General features: G+C 35.3%; 1 protein-coding gene across 1 annotated transcript in view; it reads right to left on the bottom strand.

Moving 5' to 3' along the window:
* LOC135198823 (low-density lipoprotein receptor-like) overlaps positions 1-17646 on the bottom strand; it is a gene marked incomplete in the record, with an annotated part of 1079059 nt that overhangs the window by 523201 nt on the left and 538212 nt on the right. The window contains 1 exon segment of the mRNA XM_064226794.1: positions 4813-4929. Within this exon segment, the coding sequence (XP_064082864.1) occupies positions 4813-4929 (117 nt within the window).

Raw genomic sequence — 17646 nt, 5'->3', positions numbered from 1 at the left:
ATCTCAATTTCAACAACCTGCTGGTGTATCCGACATATTTCCCCAGGTTACATCTGGGCAATTAATTGGGTAAATGACTCCCGAGGTCATCGGAGGGCGAAGAGTCTTTTTGTATTTGAAAAAGGATCTTATGGTCATTGGATTACGAGGTATTAGCTTTAGGTCAATTACTGGTAAAAAAAAAAAAAAATAAAAAAAAATAAAATAAAACTATTATATGCCTTAATTCTCCAAAGAAAATTTTATCATGAATGTGCGGGATGCTTGCGTGTAGTCGTAGTTTCGGAATTGTGGGTATTTCATATTTTGGATGGAAAATATTATTCAGAAATTTGTAAAGATGTTTGTGAAACAATCTGGATGGAAAGCAGTTGTCAATAAAGTACTGATGGAAGTAGAGGATTTCATGATAGAAATTGTGCCAGTCGGATGTTATACTGAAAGCCTTGTGGAAGAGGGTTGATAAGGAATTTAGTTTCAAATTATAAAAACAATGACTATAGAAATTAGAACCCAAGCCAATGAAAGTTTTCTTTCTAAAAATCGTAGTATTAAAATGTTAATCGTGTCTGAAAACCATTACATCTAGGAAAGGAAGTTTTTTTTCCTTTTCATACTCAATCGTAAACTTAATATTAGTGTGCTTAGTATTGGCATATTCGGGAAATTTATCAGCTTGATCTTTATTGCTAAACAGTAAAAAGGTGTCATCGACATATCTACTATGAAAAAAAAGGGTGATGGAAAGCCAATGATCATTCTTCCAGGGAGCACATGAAAATGTTGGCGAAGGTAGAGAGCCATACGTGAACATGCAAAGAAATGTAAATTCGATGTCAATTACAAAGATTTTAAAATCATAGGCCGAGCTCCTAACGACCAACAACTAGCAATTTTAGAATCGCTTTTTATTAAACAGCTCGTCCCCCAAATAAATACATAGACCACCTCAACACCTCTATATCTCTCGAGTTTAAGCTGAACCTGGCCCGAACTGTCACTCGGTCTGTACGCTCAACACTATTTGGTAAACTCTCTTCCTTTTTACAGTAGCACTTACAATCTTATGTTGTACGTAAAAAAAGAAAATTTATTCTTTTTTTATTCTGAATCTGTTTTTTAACGTCTGTTTCTTTCATTATGTAGCTTTGAAACTGAGACTAAATGTCTTGAAATACTTAGAAAGGAATAAAGAATTGTCCTTCCCCTTCGCACTAAATTGCTGTTTACTGGATTGACGGAGCCCACCCTGAACTTCACTTGTTTTTTATTCATTCTTGTCTCTCTCTCTCTCTCTCTGTCTCTCATATATGCAGCCTGGAAGATCTTTAGGAGAATTTTTTATTATTAAACTCTTGACATTAATATTACTGAAAATAACATTTATGTTAAATAGCTTTAAAATTCTAGGAATATCTAAAAACCTTTCATCATAGGGTAATTTTAGAATGTTATGCTTACTAAATTCAAGTTTGTCATTTGTTGAATAAAATGTTTTTCTAGCTCTTTTCCATGCCACATCTATAAAAGTCCTTGGATATTTAAGTTTCAATGCAATATCATAAATAGTTTTAATTTCAGCGTCAATAAACTGCCCTATGATGAAAGGTTTTTAGATATTCCTAGAATTTTAAAGCTATTTAACATAAATGTTATTTTCAGTAATATTAATGTCAAGAGTTTAATAATAAGAAATTCTCCTAAAGATCTTCCAGGCTGCATATATGAAATTCCTTGCAAAAAGTGTGATAAAGTCTATTACGGACAGACTGGTGAATCTCTTTCACAACGTCTTAAGCAACATCAATATTCTGTGAGAACTGGGCAAATATCGAATGCATTATTCGTACATATGAGAGATTTAGACCATCCTATTAACTGGAGTCAAGCAAGAGCCTTAATCCCATGTAATGACACAGTTAAAAGGAATATCATTGAATCTTGTTTCATCAAGTCAAATAATAGAGATGTTCTAAATTTAAGTCTTGGTTTATTTAAACTTGATGCTTTCATTATATAAAAAAGTAGTAGATAAATATAAGCAACAAAATTAATATATTCAGTTTTTACATGTTTTGGACTGTAAAGACACTTTGTAGTTTCGGTTTGTGACAATGTGATATCCGATAATCCTGGATTATCTCTTTTAATTTTTACCCTTGTGACAATTAACCATCTGGTATTCTTGATCTTGTTTTGTACCTGAGACCTTTATCTCCAATTGTACTTCATTAACTCCTTGACGATGTCTGAGTAAAGACGAAAACACTTGGATTTCTGACTATTATTTTCCTGTGGCATTCCGCTTATAATATAAATATAGTGGTATAATATATATATATATATATATATATATATATATATATATATATATATATATATATATTATATAGTTATATATATATATATGATATATATGATATATGATAATATATAATATATATATATATATATATATATATATATATATATATATATATATATATGATATATTTTATATATATATATATATATATATATATATATATATATATATATATATATATATATATATAGGAGAGAGAGAGAGAGAGTGAGAGAGAGAGAGACGAGAGAGAGAGAGAGAGAGGGATAAGACTGAATAAAAAAACAAGCACGCACAGACAAAGATTCTTATTAAAAAAAAAAAAAAAAAAGAATAAAAGATCCAGCAGCTGACGTTTGTTTTCCGAAGCGCCAGCCTTGGCCGCAGGCATAGCCTCTCTCTCGCTCTAGAGCAGCCCGTAATCGTTCCAGCATTCCCTTGGAAATCTACGGAATTCCCCAGAGATTCCTGAGCTAATAAGGACCTGGAGTGAATTGCGCTCCTTGACTCCCGAGTGAGCTATCCGTTGATATTTCGCCATGGTGATGAATGCGAGGTAAAGACCTCTCGCGGTTAATGAGTATATATATGTACAGAAAGAGAGAGAAAGAGAGAGAGCGACACAGCAAGTATATTGACAAAAAGAGTAAGCGATCCTTAGGTCGATGTTGTGAATAAGGAAAAAATTTGCCCAATAATGCAAAACTAAATGACGTGAAGAAAAGTAATTGACATTATGTCGAATAAACAAAAAGAGGTAATTTACCTGCCATGCAAACTCCCATGCATCATTAAAATACCCAAATTTGAAGGACAAGATTAGTGGAGAGAGGTATAATGATTGCTACAACACTATATTTTGGCGAAGCAGCTCTCTCGTGCTAATATTAAGGCTCTCGCAACTCCATGGACTGATGAAATTCACAACCCTAAATCCAGCTCAGGCCAAGCGCTCACCGCTTTCCCATGCAACACTCTAACCATGACATCTGCTCTTTCAAGTCATGAAAAGCAATAAAGAATTACATTTACAATCTACTCACTACAATTTCAAAATGCATAGCGCTTTTACATATTTTCTTAAATATTTCGAGACTAAGAGTATGCAATGTGATGGTAACCAGTTTCAAGTTCCATTCCAGTTATCAGGTGATTCACCCAACGAGCCCAGCTGACTCGTGAAAAGCTAAGAGCGCCTACTGGCTAACGTGGACATCACCCGACAGAAGCAGGAAAGAGGGAATCTCGCTCGTCTACATCGCAGAGGGTTACGAGTGGCAATCTTCATTTCGTTACCTTTGACTTAAATTGCTTATAATAAAACTCTCCGAGGGACAACACTGTTGTAATTTACTGTCGTGAGTTCATTTCCACCGTCTGAACTGCTTAACTTGAACCGTTTTCCTTCAGAAGGAAGTTCCATCAAAGTCTCTCTGTCAAATTTAGAAAACTATTGTTCCATATGAGCCAAAGTAAAAACAAAACTAAGCCGGATTTAGTAAGATGCCCTTAATCTTCTCATTTTATTTCTGCTTTCATTTCCAAAACCGACCTCCCACTTTCCGCTATATCCTACACCAAAGTTGAAAATTTTGAGTCCCACTGTTTTTAAGAAGCTACGTCATAAAAGTACATTGGAGCTTTAGAAGCAGGATATCATCCAAAGCTGCATCTGACCAAACGCATTTATGATTCATACTTTTTGGGGAAAATTAAGCTGTATACTTGACATTTAATGTATCTATAAATCCGTCATTGTTGGTTTTATTCGCATTCTCTCTCATAAATTACTCGATACATACGCCTATCTTCCAGTTCTCATCTAAGACCAAATCACCTGAAAATCCAATGGTCCATATTTTCATCTACGAGAACCTTGTCAGCCTACAATCTCTTCAATTTCAACAATCCATGCTCCCCGGAAATCCTTCAGAACATTCAACAACAACAACAACAACAATTCGTGATTTTTAAAGAGTCGTGACAAAAACATCACTTCAAAACATTCCTGACTGTATCTCTGCTGATATATGCTCTACAAGTGCACCAAAACCCTGTGTTCCTTTCTTTCCTAGGTTACTTGTTACTTCCCACATGTAGCTGTCTTATGTACAATTTATTTCAAAATGTTTGTGGAAGTCCACTGCACTGTTACGACTCCTCCATGACCCACCATCAAATAACGAGCCTATACACAATACTTTCTTGGTAGTATTAGCATTATAGTTTAAGTTTTTTTATCAGTACTTCAAACTCCTCTCACTCGTCTGCAGTTTCCCTTAATTATTGACTATCAACTCATCTGCAAACATCAGTCATTCTCTCTCACAATTTCGTATTGCATGCAATAAAAAATCTAATCTACAGATAAGCTCATACCTACATCTGCACATGAAAAATGGATACATAAATGTTCGTCCACAATGGTTCCATGCACCACCGTTAATGGGTTGTTACAAAGGACTTACCGCACTGGTGCTCGTCAGAGGCGTCGGCGCAGTCAACGACGAAGTTGCAGACAGCATCCGAGGGCACGCAATGGCCACTGGTGCATTTGAAGTGCGTCTCGGGGCAGAACCAAGTCTCTGCAGGAAATGCGGAAAATAAGATCACTAGGATAAATGTCGTTTTACAGGTCTAGGAATTAATGAGTCATTAAGGCATAAAACGCAAGATTATACGGGATGTATTCCACTGTTCAGTAGGCGAGGAGTTCATAACCATCCACGTAAAAATTCTTAACAAAAACTGATGGCAAGATTATTTTGTAAAACTTAAAACCTACTAAAATGTCAGTGTATGAACTATAAGAGATGTGTCTTTACATTCGACTACATGATTACTGTGGAACATAAACCCGGAAAGCACCCAACACAAAAAAAAAAAAAAAAGAACATGTGAGAATTTTTAAAGAATGATATTTTTAATTTCGGCCGGCTGTGCAAGAAAAAGTCGTAACTCTTGACTGTCCGTTGAAGAGAAATATGATAACTATGAATATATTACCGAGAACATTTGCAGCTTGGACGCCAAGTTTTATGTGATGTCATATGGCCGAGAGCAAGTGTGGGCGAACATTTTCGCAGTAAAAAAAAAAAAAAAAAAAAAGGAATATCGCTACTTGCAAACTTTTATTTTTCATGAAACTGGTTTCATTTTCATCCCTTTCCACTACTATCTTTTGAGGTATATATGTTTTATATAACTTTCTATATGTTTTCTCCAGTCACTCCCCCATCTCCTGATTCGAAAACAAACAAAATAAAATCAAAATATAAACCAAAGGACTGAACTTCTATCCTAGCACTCAGAAGAACTCACGTGAATGGAAAACCCAAGGGGTGAAGGTCTTCAATAAGCAAAGCTACCTGTCACATTTTCTTAGTAGCAGACATTTGTATGAATTCTACCCGTAAGTTAATTTACATTCCACTTTGCATCAGTAACTTGGCAAACGTTAAGAAGATGGGAAAAGAGGGATGGTTAGTTCCATGAAAGAGAAAGCTCTGGATGATGGGAAGAGGGTCGTTCTATCAATAACAAACGCTCATGCTGCGGGGGTGGGGGTTAACTGGGAAGTCTTATTGGGGAAAACTGACTTCGCTCCCTTGTGAAATGATAAAAGGGAAGCCTAATTCTCCGACTCTCCCTTAAAGATTAAAAGGCAACCTATTACTTCGGTCCTTTTCTAGAAGCTTCTGTTCATTGGCGTCTTCCCTTCCCTCTCCCATCTCCCCTTCTTGTCGCCAATTCCGTCCCTCCATCTAAGGCTGAAGGCTTAATAGAGAGGAAGAAAAAAATAAAAAATAAAAGTTTGGTGGACACGTCCCCATGCCTCACACCTCCTTATTACAATTTCCGCAGGAATTGTTATTTTCCAACTTTCCACACATGAAGATTTCCAGGGAGATAGAAAACCATCTTAGGAAATAACACGGACAACGACCTGAGCTTAGTAATTTTATTGACTGACACGAAAAATTTACCTTAAATATACACACACATACATATATATATATATATATATAATATATATATATATATATATATATATATAGGATAGGTAAAAATGTTCTGTAACCACAGAATTCCATCTAATAAATGGAGCCCATAAAAACACCAAAATGTAGAGAGAAAAGTACTATATTTCAGAGACTGCTGTCTCTCTCTTCAGGTATATGAATGAGAAAAGTTTACAGAAAATGTGGTATTTATACTAACTTGGTGCTTGAGAAAATAATAAAGTTAGTTGAATTATGTGCATCTAATAACGTATTTTCATTCGGGGAATCATTCTACAAGCAAAAATTCGGGTGTAGTATGGGTAGTCCTTTAAGTCCTGTTTTAGCCAATCTGTACATGGAATACTTTGAAACTACAGTAATAAATGCAATAAAACCCAAAAACATGCTGTGGATGAGATACGTGGATGATATCCTAATATTTTGGGATAATAGGTGGGGTAATTTTAATGAATTCCTCTCAAAATTAAACGCATTAGTGCCCAGCATCAAATTTAAAGTTGAATGGGAAACAGACAACAAAATTCCTTTTCTTGATGTTTTAATAATCAGAGACACGACAGAATACAAATTTACCATATACAGAAAACCAACGTTCTCACTTTCATATATTCACTTCTTTAGCTATCACAACATTACTATCAAGATAGGTGTAGCTAGCAACCTATTCTTAAGAGCCTTACGAATTTGTTCCCCAGATTTCCTGGAAAAAGAATTTGAACTAATTCGCAAACAACTTTCGTCTTTAAAGTATCCTGACCATATAATTGAGAAAGCAATTCAAAAAGCAAACGTAATTTTCTACCGACCCCCTAAAGACAAGACCAGAGACACACCCAACAATAAAATAAAAATTCCTCACCTGGAGACGATTAAGAGAGTAACCCACACCCTTGGGAAATCCAACCCTTTTGCATTTACCTACCCAAACACCTTAGCCAAATCCCTGATTAACGTCCAACAAAAGACATCTCCCAAGGACTCTGGGGTCTATGAGATCCCATGCCAGGACTGTGACCAATCTTACATTGGATTTACAGGTAAATCACTTCCCCAGAGATTAATACAACACAAATGGTCAGTTAGGTATGGACAACAGAACTCGGCTATTTTCAACCATATAAATGAACCATAACCATAGAATAACTGGAATGTCGCGTGTAATTTATAGCAGCAACTGCCGGTACAAGAGTCAAATGATGGAATCGGCCTTAATAAAAGAGAAGCAGGTTATGAACATCTCAAAAGTCGCGTGGATTTCAGATGTCGTCAACGAAGTTTTCATTCAACCAACGCTTAAGAAGATTAAAGGAAGATTATCAGCGGGGTGACCTAAATTGGCTTACTTGTGGACGGATCTCTTGGTATAAATACCACCTTTTCTGTAAACTTTTCTCATTCATATACCTGAAGAGAGAGACAGCAGTCTCTGAAATATAGTACTTTTCTCTCTACATTTTGGTGTTTTTATGGGTTCCTTTTATAGATATATATATGATATAGAGATATAGAATATATAGAGTATAGAATATATAATATGATGTATATCATCGAGTATATATAAAGATATAGATAGAGAAGGTACTTTATAGATATAATACTATATAGGAGCCTATATATATATATGAATATATGATATAATGATATATAGGACTCCAGATATAATTGTAATTATGTCTATATATATAGATATATATATATAATATTATAATAGATAAATAGATGTAATATTATATATAAGATATATAAAATATCTATATATACACTATAATATATAGTATTATCATCTGAAATAATATACCAATATTAAATATACAATATATATATATAATATATATAGATATATAAGATATATATATATTACCTTATATATATATATATATTACTATACTATATATATATATATATAAATATATATACATATATATATATACCCGCTAATGTAGTGGAAAGGTAGCCTGAAATACCTGAAATGACCAATTCGCTTGGAAACATTTGATCCCCCAGGGGGCTATAGTACTAGACACGGTGAATCAGTGTTTCAGATGCAGTTTCGCCCTTTTTAGTGGAAGCCCTGGTGGTCAATTAGCACTAGCCCTTGAGGCGATCAAATGCACTAATGGAAATTTGAGAGCCAATGGGCTAGTACTAAACACGGCGAAACATTGTAGATGAACCGCTGTTTCGCCGTGTATATAGTACTAGTTTCTCGGTGATCAAATATTCCTAAGCGAATTGGTAATTTCACATAATCCCTAGGGATTTGGTGAAATCCCTGAATTTCACATATTTCCTGGTAACACACACTTCACTATATATATATATATATATATATATATATATATAAATATAATATATATATATATACGTATTGTGACAAAGTGCCAAGTATCTGGTTACTACACTTACCATTCATTAATTGTTACCTCACAACAGCCAGACACCTGAACCCTCATCATAGGTACTAAACGACTGAATACTCTAAAGGCAACAGTGATCCCTTAACAACTTATGAGTATTGCAGAAAATCAGACTAAGTCCATCAAAACAGGTGTGAGGTAATCTTGTAAGTAATCAAATTAATCAAAGGGCATCACTCCATCAACAACTTTAAAAGTCTAAGTATTTCCCTGATTTCAAAAGTCCAAGTACTTCCCTGGTTCTAAGTCACTTCAAGTTAATTGAAGGAAAACAGATCAATTACCAATCTATGTTTCTACCTAACATCAATATAATCATAATTGAATACTGGTGTAAATTAAGAAAACACTTATAAAAATTTTAAATACAAAAATTTATTATTAAACTCAAAATTTATAAGTGAAATTCACAATATCAGGGAAAATTACTGTTACTTGAAAACAAAGTAAAGTTTAAATCAAAATTAATTTATCACAAATTCAAGAAAATTAATTCAATCAAAATTCAAAAGTGTTAGGCAATAATTGAAATTTGGAAATTAATTCACAAGTGCTAAACAATAATAAAACTTGAAAAGAATTCTAAGTAAATGTAAATTAATTCACAAGTGTTAAATTCAATTAAATGTGCAACGATTACGTGATGAAAATAACTAAGTTAATTAAATTGTGAGTGCAAATGAAAACACAGAAAAATGCGGAAAATACCAAAATTGCTAAAAGTATTAATCACACAGAATATAAAATAAAAACACACATTTCAATAAGGAAATGAATAAATGCACAAAACTAATCACTTCAAATGAAACAAACACAGTTCTCTAAACCATCGTAACCAATAGTTATTAATTTTTACCAAACCACCGACTATTAGTTATTAGTTATTAGTTGCAACTAATAAAAACATAACACACTTTACCTTGGTATACCAACTTCTTTCTTAAAAAAATTCACCAATTCACAAAAACAGGCACCGTTACACACACTTGTAAAATGTTTGTTCAGATTCCACACAAAAAAATAAATAACACTAAATAAACTCTAAGAAATATCAAATCTGAAATCTAAAAGTTACGAGTGACCATTTTTCGTTATGTTAATATCAATAATGGAGAGAGAGAGAGAAGAGAGAGAGAGAGAGAGAGAGAGAGAGAGAGAGAGAGAGAGAGAGGGAGATGTCTGAACGGAACGCGGTTTTAAGATGCAATGAATTCTCTTCCTTAAGGAAGTTGGACAGTGGAGATGACACAAAACATTTTGGGCAATAATTCTTTCTAGAAGCTTCGAAATCTGACACAACTTTACAGATAATATGTGAAATCTGCACGTGGTTTTGACAAAGACGAACGTGTATGAAACCAGTCAGTTCAACAAAGACACGTACCCGATCGAAACAGACTCGAGCAAAAGTCATTATCAAACGTGATGACAGAATTCCCAAAACACAACGAAGACCTCGAAGTCCCTAATCAATCGTGTTGACAGGTTTTGAAAAACAACTCTAGTTTCGAACGGACAAAGATATTCTCTCTCTCTCTTTTCATACTACGTTATATATTCTTTTACAACATGTTATGCGAAATCTGAACACACATTTTAAACATCCTATATCTAAGCTATCTAGGAATCTGAAAAAATGTTGCCAAAATCTTATACACAATATTCTATACAATCAAAGAGGGGATATATGCATTTTGAAAGTATCATTATACAATAGTATATATATAGTATTTCCCTCCTTCCTCGACCGAATACGGTAGCCAGAGAGAAATTCCTTCTAAAATACCTAAAGCTTCAAATGCTAAATTACATTTCTTCAAGCGAACGGCCGTGAAACAGGCGTTTCCTAGTCTTCTCGTCCTTTTATTTGCCTTTTTTTTTTTTTTTTTTACTTTTCTCATGTAAGTACGACTCCAATTACCAAACGAAGGCAGCCCAAGACAATGCTCTTTGTAGCAGTCCACTTAGAGGTTAGTAAAAGTCATCTTCTCCAGAGAATGATGTGAGCCGGAGATTTAATTCCAGACAATAGAGAATTCTAGAAAGATTCCGCTTTTATCAAATAAATTACTTCGAAGTTTTTACTTCTTCAGACACTTACAATAATAGCCTCACACACATACATACATACATACATACATACACACATATATATACATATATATATATATATATATATATATATATATATATATATATATATATATATATATATATTGATGTAATATTGCGTGTGCTGGTATGGTACATACTAGCACAGGTAAGCTATAGAAGAAAAGAAAATAAAGATGTGTCCGTCACGATCATATTTCAACTAATAAATCAAAGATGAACCATAAGCAGAAAACTTTCATCGCACAACTGCTCTGTATATCCACATAGAATGCTCACTATCATCCTGTCACTCTACTTATAAACACTAGACCATTCTTCTCACATTGCAAGCATCCTAGTGGTTTCGTTTCAATACCTCTTGAAGCACAACTAACGTTTTCTTTGTCTCCGCCGCCTCCTTTCCTAAATATCTAATTTTGCTCGCTCTCGTAAACTCCCCGTTCGTTAGAAAAATGTGTCTATTCTTACACAGTAAATAGTACACTGTCTGACGTACAACCGCGATGGTGGATGGAAGTGGAGATCTTGGCGAAATGAAATACCCAAAATGGTGGATTAACCTTTCATAAAGGCCAATGGCAATCTAACTTAGTATATTCATGAAAGATGTCCAAAACAGCAGCATTCTAGCAATTGTGCAGCATTACAGCCACATCGCAGCGCTAATCCACGTTCTCTTCTTGCGAATGTTAGGGAAGTTAAAATATTAAGACTTGAGGCCTGGAGTTTGCGTGGATAAGATAGCGAAGAGGAAAAATAGTGACATGGCATTTCTTTGCGGAGAGACTGCTAGATGCTATGGCTCTTGGTGAAACAAAGCAAAGTGTTCAGGGGTGGGAAAGACAAAGAGTCATTGTGTCTGCTGTGGCTGCGAGGAGCAACGCAAGAAAATAGAAGGTATTTTTTTGCCGACGTCCTTGGGTATATGACACCTGCATGATGATGATGATGATGATGAAGGTTGCTGTGTTACAAAAGACGAAAATGATGACATTCTACTGACCGAGTGTTGAAACTGTGAGCAAGATGAGGAAAATTTGGGACAGAATTGGTTCCAGTTTTCTGTATAATGCTGTATAGAACTCTCTGCCATGGCCCATAAAACTCTCAGCCGCGGCCCGGTTTTGGCATATGTTGTTGGCACTTAAAGCTGTACCAGACACACGAGCATGGCTAACTTTAACCTTAAATAAAATAAAACCTACTGCGGCTAGCGGGCTGCAATTTAGTATGTTTGATGAGTGGAGGGTGGATGATCAACATACCAATTTTCAGCCTTATAGCGTCCATAGTTTTTAATATTTGAAGGCGGACAGAAACGTGCAGACCGACAGACCAATAACCATCTCAATGGCTTTCTTTTACTGAAAACTTAGAGTGAAAGTTTATGCTAGAGGAAACCAGGGAAGTGTTTTTGTTATTTTAGTCCAAATGTAAAGGATGGTGTCGTTAGTAATTATTGATGGCCTTGTGTAACTGAGAATGTAAGACGCAAAATTTGAAGGATGGAGTCACCGAGCCATAAGAGACGCTTCCAGGTACTAGAAGAAGACATGTAGTCTGAGGAGAAAGCAGTCCCGTGCAAATGGATTTATTGCTTTTGAAAAGTCGTTAGATGCTGAGGATAGAAGCAAGGCAGATCTCAAAAAGGGTGGACGAGGTGCATGTATACTTTTAAATCTTTTAAGAAAGGTAAGTGAAAGGTAGGGGAAGTGAGAGGTTTCCTTAATTCATGGGATGGTAAATGAGATATTGCGAAATAGTCTTGAGCATATGAGTCGCCGACCAGAATTGTAAGGTATATTTGAATACAGGAAAGGTTTACCAAGAATGTGAAAGTTGCATCATTATTCATTTGCCTCAATAAAAGATGACAGAGGTAATAAAGAGAAAAATGACCTTCAGAAGAATAATTGCACGAGTCCTGACAAAGAAGAGGATGCGTGGATTATGTATTTGTTACTAAAGTATTATGTGGGTAGCTTGAGAATAAAGAAAAACACGTAGTAGCTCGCACACGTGGGATGAGCTTTTAAAAAGTGACTGACGGTACGGAGGATGAACTGTGTAGACGGTCATTTGTTGAAGCCAAATGGAAGTTTTTGTCTTATGTTCAAAGTGACAATTGTGTTAAAATATGCAGACATAAGACAACCTGATTTGCAAAAAAAATTAGGAGAGCGTTATGCCATGTCTGCATTGCTTGTCAATATACTTTGTAGATGTAATCGCAGCAAGGAAACGAAATCAAGTGTGAGGCTGATGAGAGGTGCTGAGTTGTAATTACCGCACAGATTAAATGATGTCTGCAGATAATAAAATGGGAACTGTATTGATAACCTGACGAAACTGAATTTGAAAGATTGTATAAGTGGAGAATTAAAAGCGAATGTTGGTAAAAGTAATGTTGACACTGAATATAATTGTGATACGATAAGAAAAAAGTTGTAAAACGTGACGAGAAGCAGTGGAATGTGTGAAGTAAGTGGTGAGTCAATGTTGTTCTAGATTAAGCTGGCCTTATGCCAGCACGGGCTCTTTCTCATAGAGCAGCCCGTATGATGAGCCAACTGTCCAAAAAAGCACTGCAGAAGCTTAACATGAATGTGAAGAAAAATTCTGAAGGTACTGAGATTAATTGTTCCATTGCATACGGAGGGTAGGAGCGAAACTAAGTTGTGGGATGGAGGTTGAATTAAGGAATGAACTCAAGGCCATGATAGCAAGACGGCGTTAAAGGAAACGCATAATGAAAGTGGAATGGTGTTCCGGATGTGAATGGGGTACGTGAGTGGTCGATGCATTGCTGGTAAGCCGTTTGTATTGGCATATGAAGGAGAGGGAATTTTCTATAAAGGTTACTCATTCGTGATTCAAAAGATAGACATGAGTTTCTTAGTACTTGTCCCGTCCTCACTCATGTCCTTCGAGCGCATTCACTACCATAAGTTTCCACTCGTCCAGAGCATCTGGTCTTCAAACTTTTCTGAGGATCTCCCCATCACATCACATCACATCATCTACACACAGAACCCATAACTTCCATACGGTATCATTTTTGATTCGAAGCTTTATTTCCAAATCCCAAAAATACCATCTGATTTTTCACCTGTGGTAATATGTGATACATATATAATATACATATAGTTCTGTTGGAAGTCCAGTTCCTTTTCTGAAAATTGAAAACTTGGTCACTGCAAATACATTTCGTCAATTATTTTTATTTCCCGAAGATTCTCTCTTGACTATAATAATGTAAACGATAATAAAACTGAACAATGGCCGCCATAAATGGCCCAAGATAATACAGCCAGATATGGCCGACAAGAAAGAGGAGTCGTCGTTCTCTATATCAGATACCCTCTGCAGAAAATGCCCCATGAAAGATATGAACTAATCACTTCTGTCTTACTTTCTCTTTGGTCTGAATAAGATTTTCTAGGCAAGCGCAGCAATTATACAGGATGACTGACATCGTTTATTTAAAATGTCATTCATTAAATTCAAATTGACAGGAAACTGACGTTCAATTTCTGCAACATTCATTAGCGAGTGTGGACGTCTGAATACGCTGAAAGTTGTTATTGCAATCTTCTTCTTATTTCGTATGGTTACCTGATTTCCATGTCACTTTCTATATTCACCTTATATTCATTTTCAATATTTTCTTCTGGAGTTTGGGTTCATTCCAACGGCTGCGTAGCCTTCGGTTATTCCTTTTTCGCGTCGGAGGAACTCGTTAACCTTCACGTCTAATTGAATAAAACACGATGAAGCTTCTAATTGGTCCTGAAAGAGCTTGCTTACTAGGTAATTACCTGGAATTCAGCGCTTGGCTGCATAGTAATCGTTAAAGGCAGACTTTTCTTGTCAAAATACTTGCTAATTTCAATAGCCCCCACCTCTGCTTATTAACTTTAATTGCTGCATGAATGAAAATCGTCACTACACTTGGAAAATATCATGCATGATCATTGAGACTCGGGTATTAGATACTGAAATTACAAATTATCATTAAAGTCAGGAAAAACTACAACCCTTCACCCATTTTGTTAACTCTAATAACAGATGGTGCGACACGTGGAAAAATATTTACATACAATGCCAAAAGACGAAAATATTACTTATTTCGTCTCGATTCATTTAGATCAAATCTTTATAATTTCCATTTACAAACACGATGGCAGAAGTGCATACAAACACATGCACAAATGGAATATATATATATATATATATATATATATAATATATATATATATATATATATTGCATTTGTGCATGTGTTTGCATGCACTTCTGCCATCGTGTTTGTATATATATATATATATATATATATATATATATATATATATATATATATATGTAGTGTGTGTGTGTGTGTGTGTGTGTGTGTATGTGTGTATGTGTTAGTTTGTGTGTGTCTGTAATGGTGCCCTTTTAATTTCTCGAATTTTTCAATCTTTCAGGATAAGCTTGTCACTGCATAGCCTGATATCCGTCCCAGGATTCGGATCCGCATCCGGAGAATCAGAAGGACACGTTTTCTTCCCCTACCTACCAAATAAGATGGAAAGGAAAAGGTCCATAGTAATGAAATAAAAAGGAGCCTGTAACACTCCTGGTTAGTTGCGCTACGTGTGCTGAAGGGATCACTAAAAAGTCGTTTAAAACAAAAATCAAGTTTATGAAGGTATAGAACCCATTTCTACAAGGTTAGCCTTCTCTCTCGGAGTCGCTAACATCTTTAACCAGGCAGTTCGCTAGCGGCCATCCTAACCACAATGTAATAAACATGAGTATGAAAACATGATCGTGGAAAGAGGTAATTCTGACGTTGCATGGTAGGTGAAATGCAAATGGATGGAAAGGGTTGAATGTCTCTTTCCTCAAATGGATTTCTTGTACAGGTAGTTATGATATTCACTTTGGACATAAGGAAAAGTGTTCTTCCTTCTCTTTTCACGCAAAATAACACAAAACGAAAAGGAAATATCTTTGATTCTTCCAAACAATAATAGTCATGCATAACTGCAAACCACAAACCCAACTTTATCACTTTCATGCGTTTCCAACAGTTAATCTGTCGACATAACGTAGCATCTTACAAAAATAGGAAATCGTTCAATCCTTTCTCCGAGACAATACTCAATACATCTAAGTATGTGAGAACCAAGCTGTTCTACTGATAAAAGCCAGGCTGATGGATGTGAAGTTCTCGGGCAATCATATCATGCAAAGCTGTTCTTTTTGAATCGCAGTTTTGAATTCAAAGGAATTTTGGTCACGCAATCGTAAAGGTTGCCGGGCGAAAAAAAGACCCTGGTTTAATATGAGAAGTAAAACTCTTGCAATATAAATAATTTTGTTTCTTAAAATAAATAAGATACACTTACTCCAATTTTCACTATAGTGATTGCCATTTCATTACAATCAGTATGAATTTTTACACCAACTTCATCCCTTTGTTTGCAGTTCCTCGGAATCACGAAAAATATGAAACAACATTTATTTTAACAACTTTGTACAGCTGTGTTTCCAGCCTCCACAGCCTTACTTTATTCCTAGTCTTAAAATCTCTACAAGTTTCGATCTTCTTCAGTACTTTCATTCAATGTATTGCCTCTTACTTCATTTCCTCTTCATTTAGACAGAGGTAACTGTTAACTGGGATAGAGTAAAGCCAGTTACACGGCTGAAGAACAGGATTATAATAATTTAGTTTGGAAGATGTACTGTACATCGAAATTCACTAAGCTAAAAGAGAGCAGCTTCTTGTCCATGCTACCTCACAAGAAGAAAACTTATGTCAATACTATAAAAAAAAGTTGTTGTACTAATGCATATAAGCAAGCACGTATTTACCGTTTAAACGAAATATCTATGGCTACAGTTCTCACCTAAGGCACCTTGCTACAGTAAGAAGAATGTTTAAAATTTTTAATATATACTGAAATGTCAAACTATGGACCAATATTGTGCCACATCACCGGCCAGCTGGTTTCAACAAACCTGAATCTACACCACAAGGGATGACTGCTTGTCAGGTTAGCAAACTATATATTCCTGCTGTTCTTTCCAATGAAATTTAAAAAAACTCCTGCTACATATTCCTATCAAAGACTTTGGCAGTCCATTCCAGCCTCATCGTGGCACTGGGGCCATGGTTTTCACAAACCTGAATCTGCATTACGTGCGCAAGCTTTCACGTTGCTTTGTCATTCCATATGACTCCAACTTAATTAGTCTTTAATTATCTCCCAATGGAAGGCAACAACACGCAAACCCCCGGCCCCATTTCGACATACTTGAATCTCTTTACCCAAGGGTGAACTGTGGAAAGTTTGACAAAAGTTAATCCTCTGGTTCTGGAGAAGTAGAAACTGAAAAGTTTTCGTCATACAAACATACATACATACATACATAAGGACACGTTGGACAAACCTCAAACGCTTCCACACAGGCAAGCTAAAAAGCTGCCGTGCATAAGAATAAATAAATAAATAAAATAAAATAAAATAGAAAGCGCAGAGTCGACAAATTACCTGACACCAAATGAATTAAATTTTGAAACTGCTTTATGATTTGATTTCGCTCTCTCTCTTTTTCTTCCTCTCTCTTTAACATGCACCATCATGGCCTTGAAATGTTAATTGAGCCACCCGGCAGTCACAGCATAAAATGACAAAATTTTCCTGAAAATCTTGATGAGATTCTCTCTAAAACCAATATCATTTTTTCCTTTGCA

This window comes from Macrobrachium nipponense, chromosome 22 (genome assembly GCF_015104395.2).
Source record: "Macrobrachium nipponense isolate FS-2020 chromosome 22, ASM1510439v2, whole genome shotgun sequence".
NCBI lineage: Eukaryota > Metazoa > Arthropoda > Malacostraca > Decapoda > Palaemonidae > Macrobrachium > Macrobrachium nipponense.
This window is presented reverse-complemented; position numbering and strand designations above follow the sequence as displayed.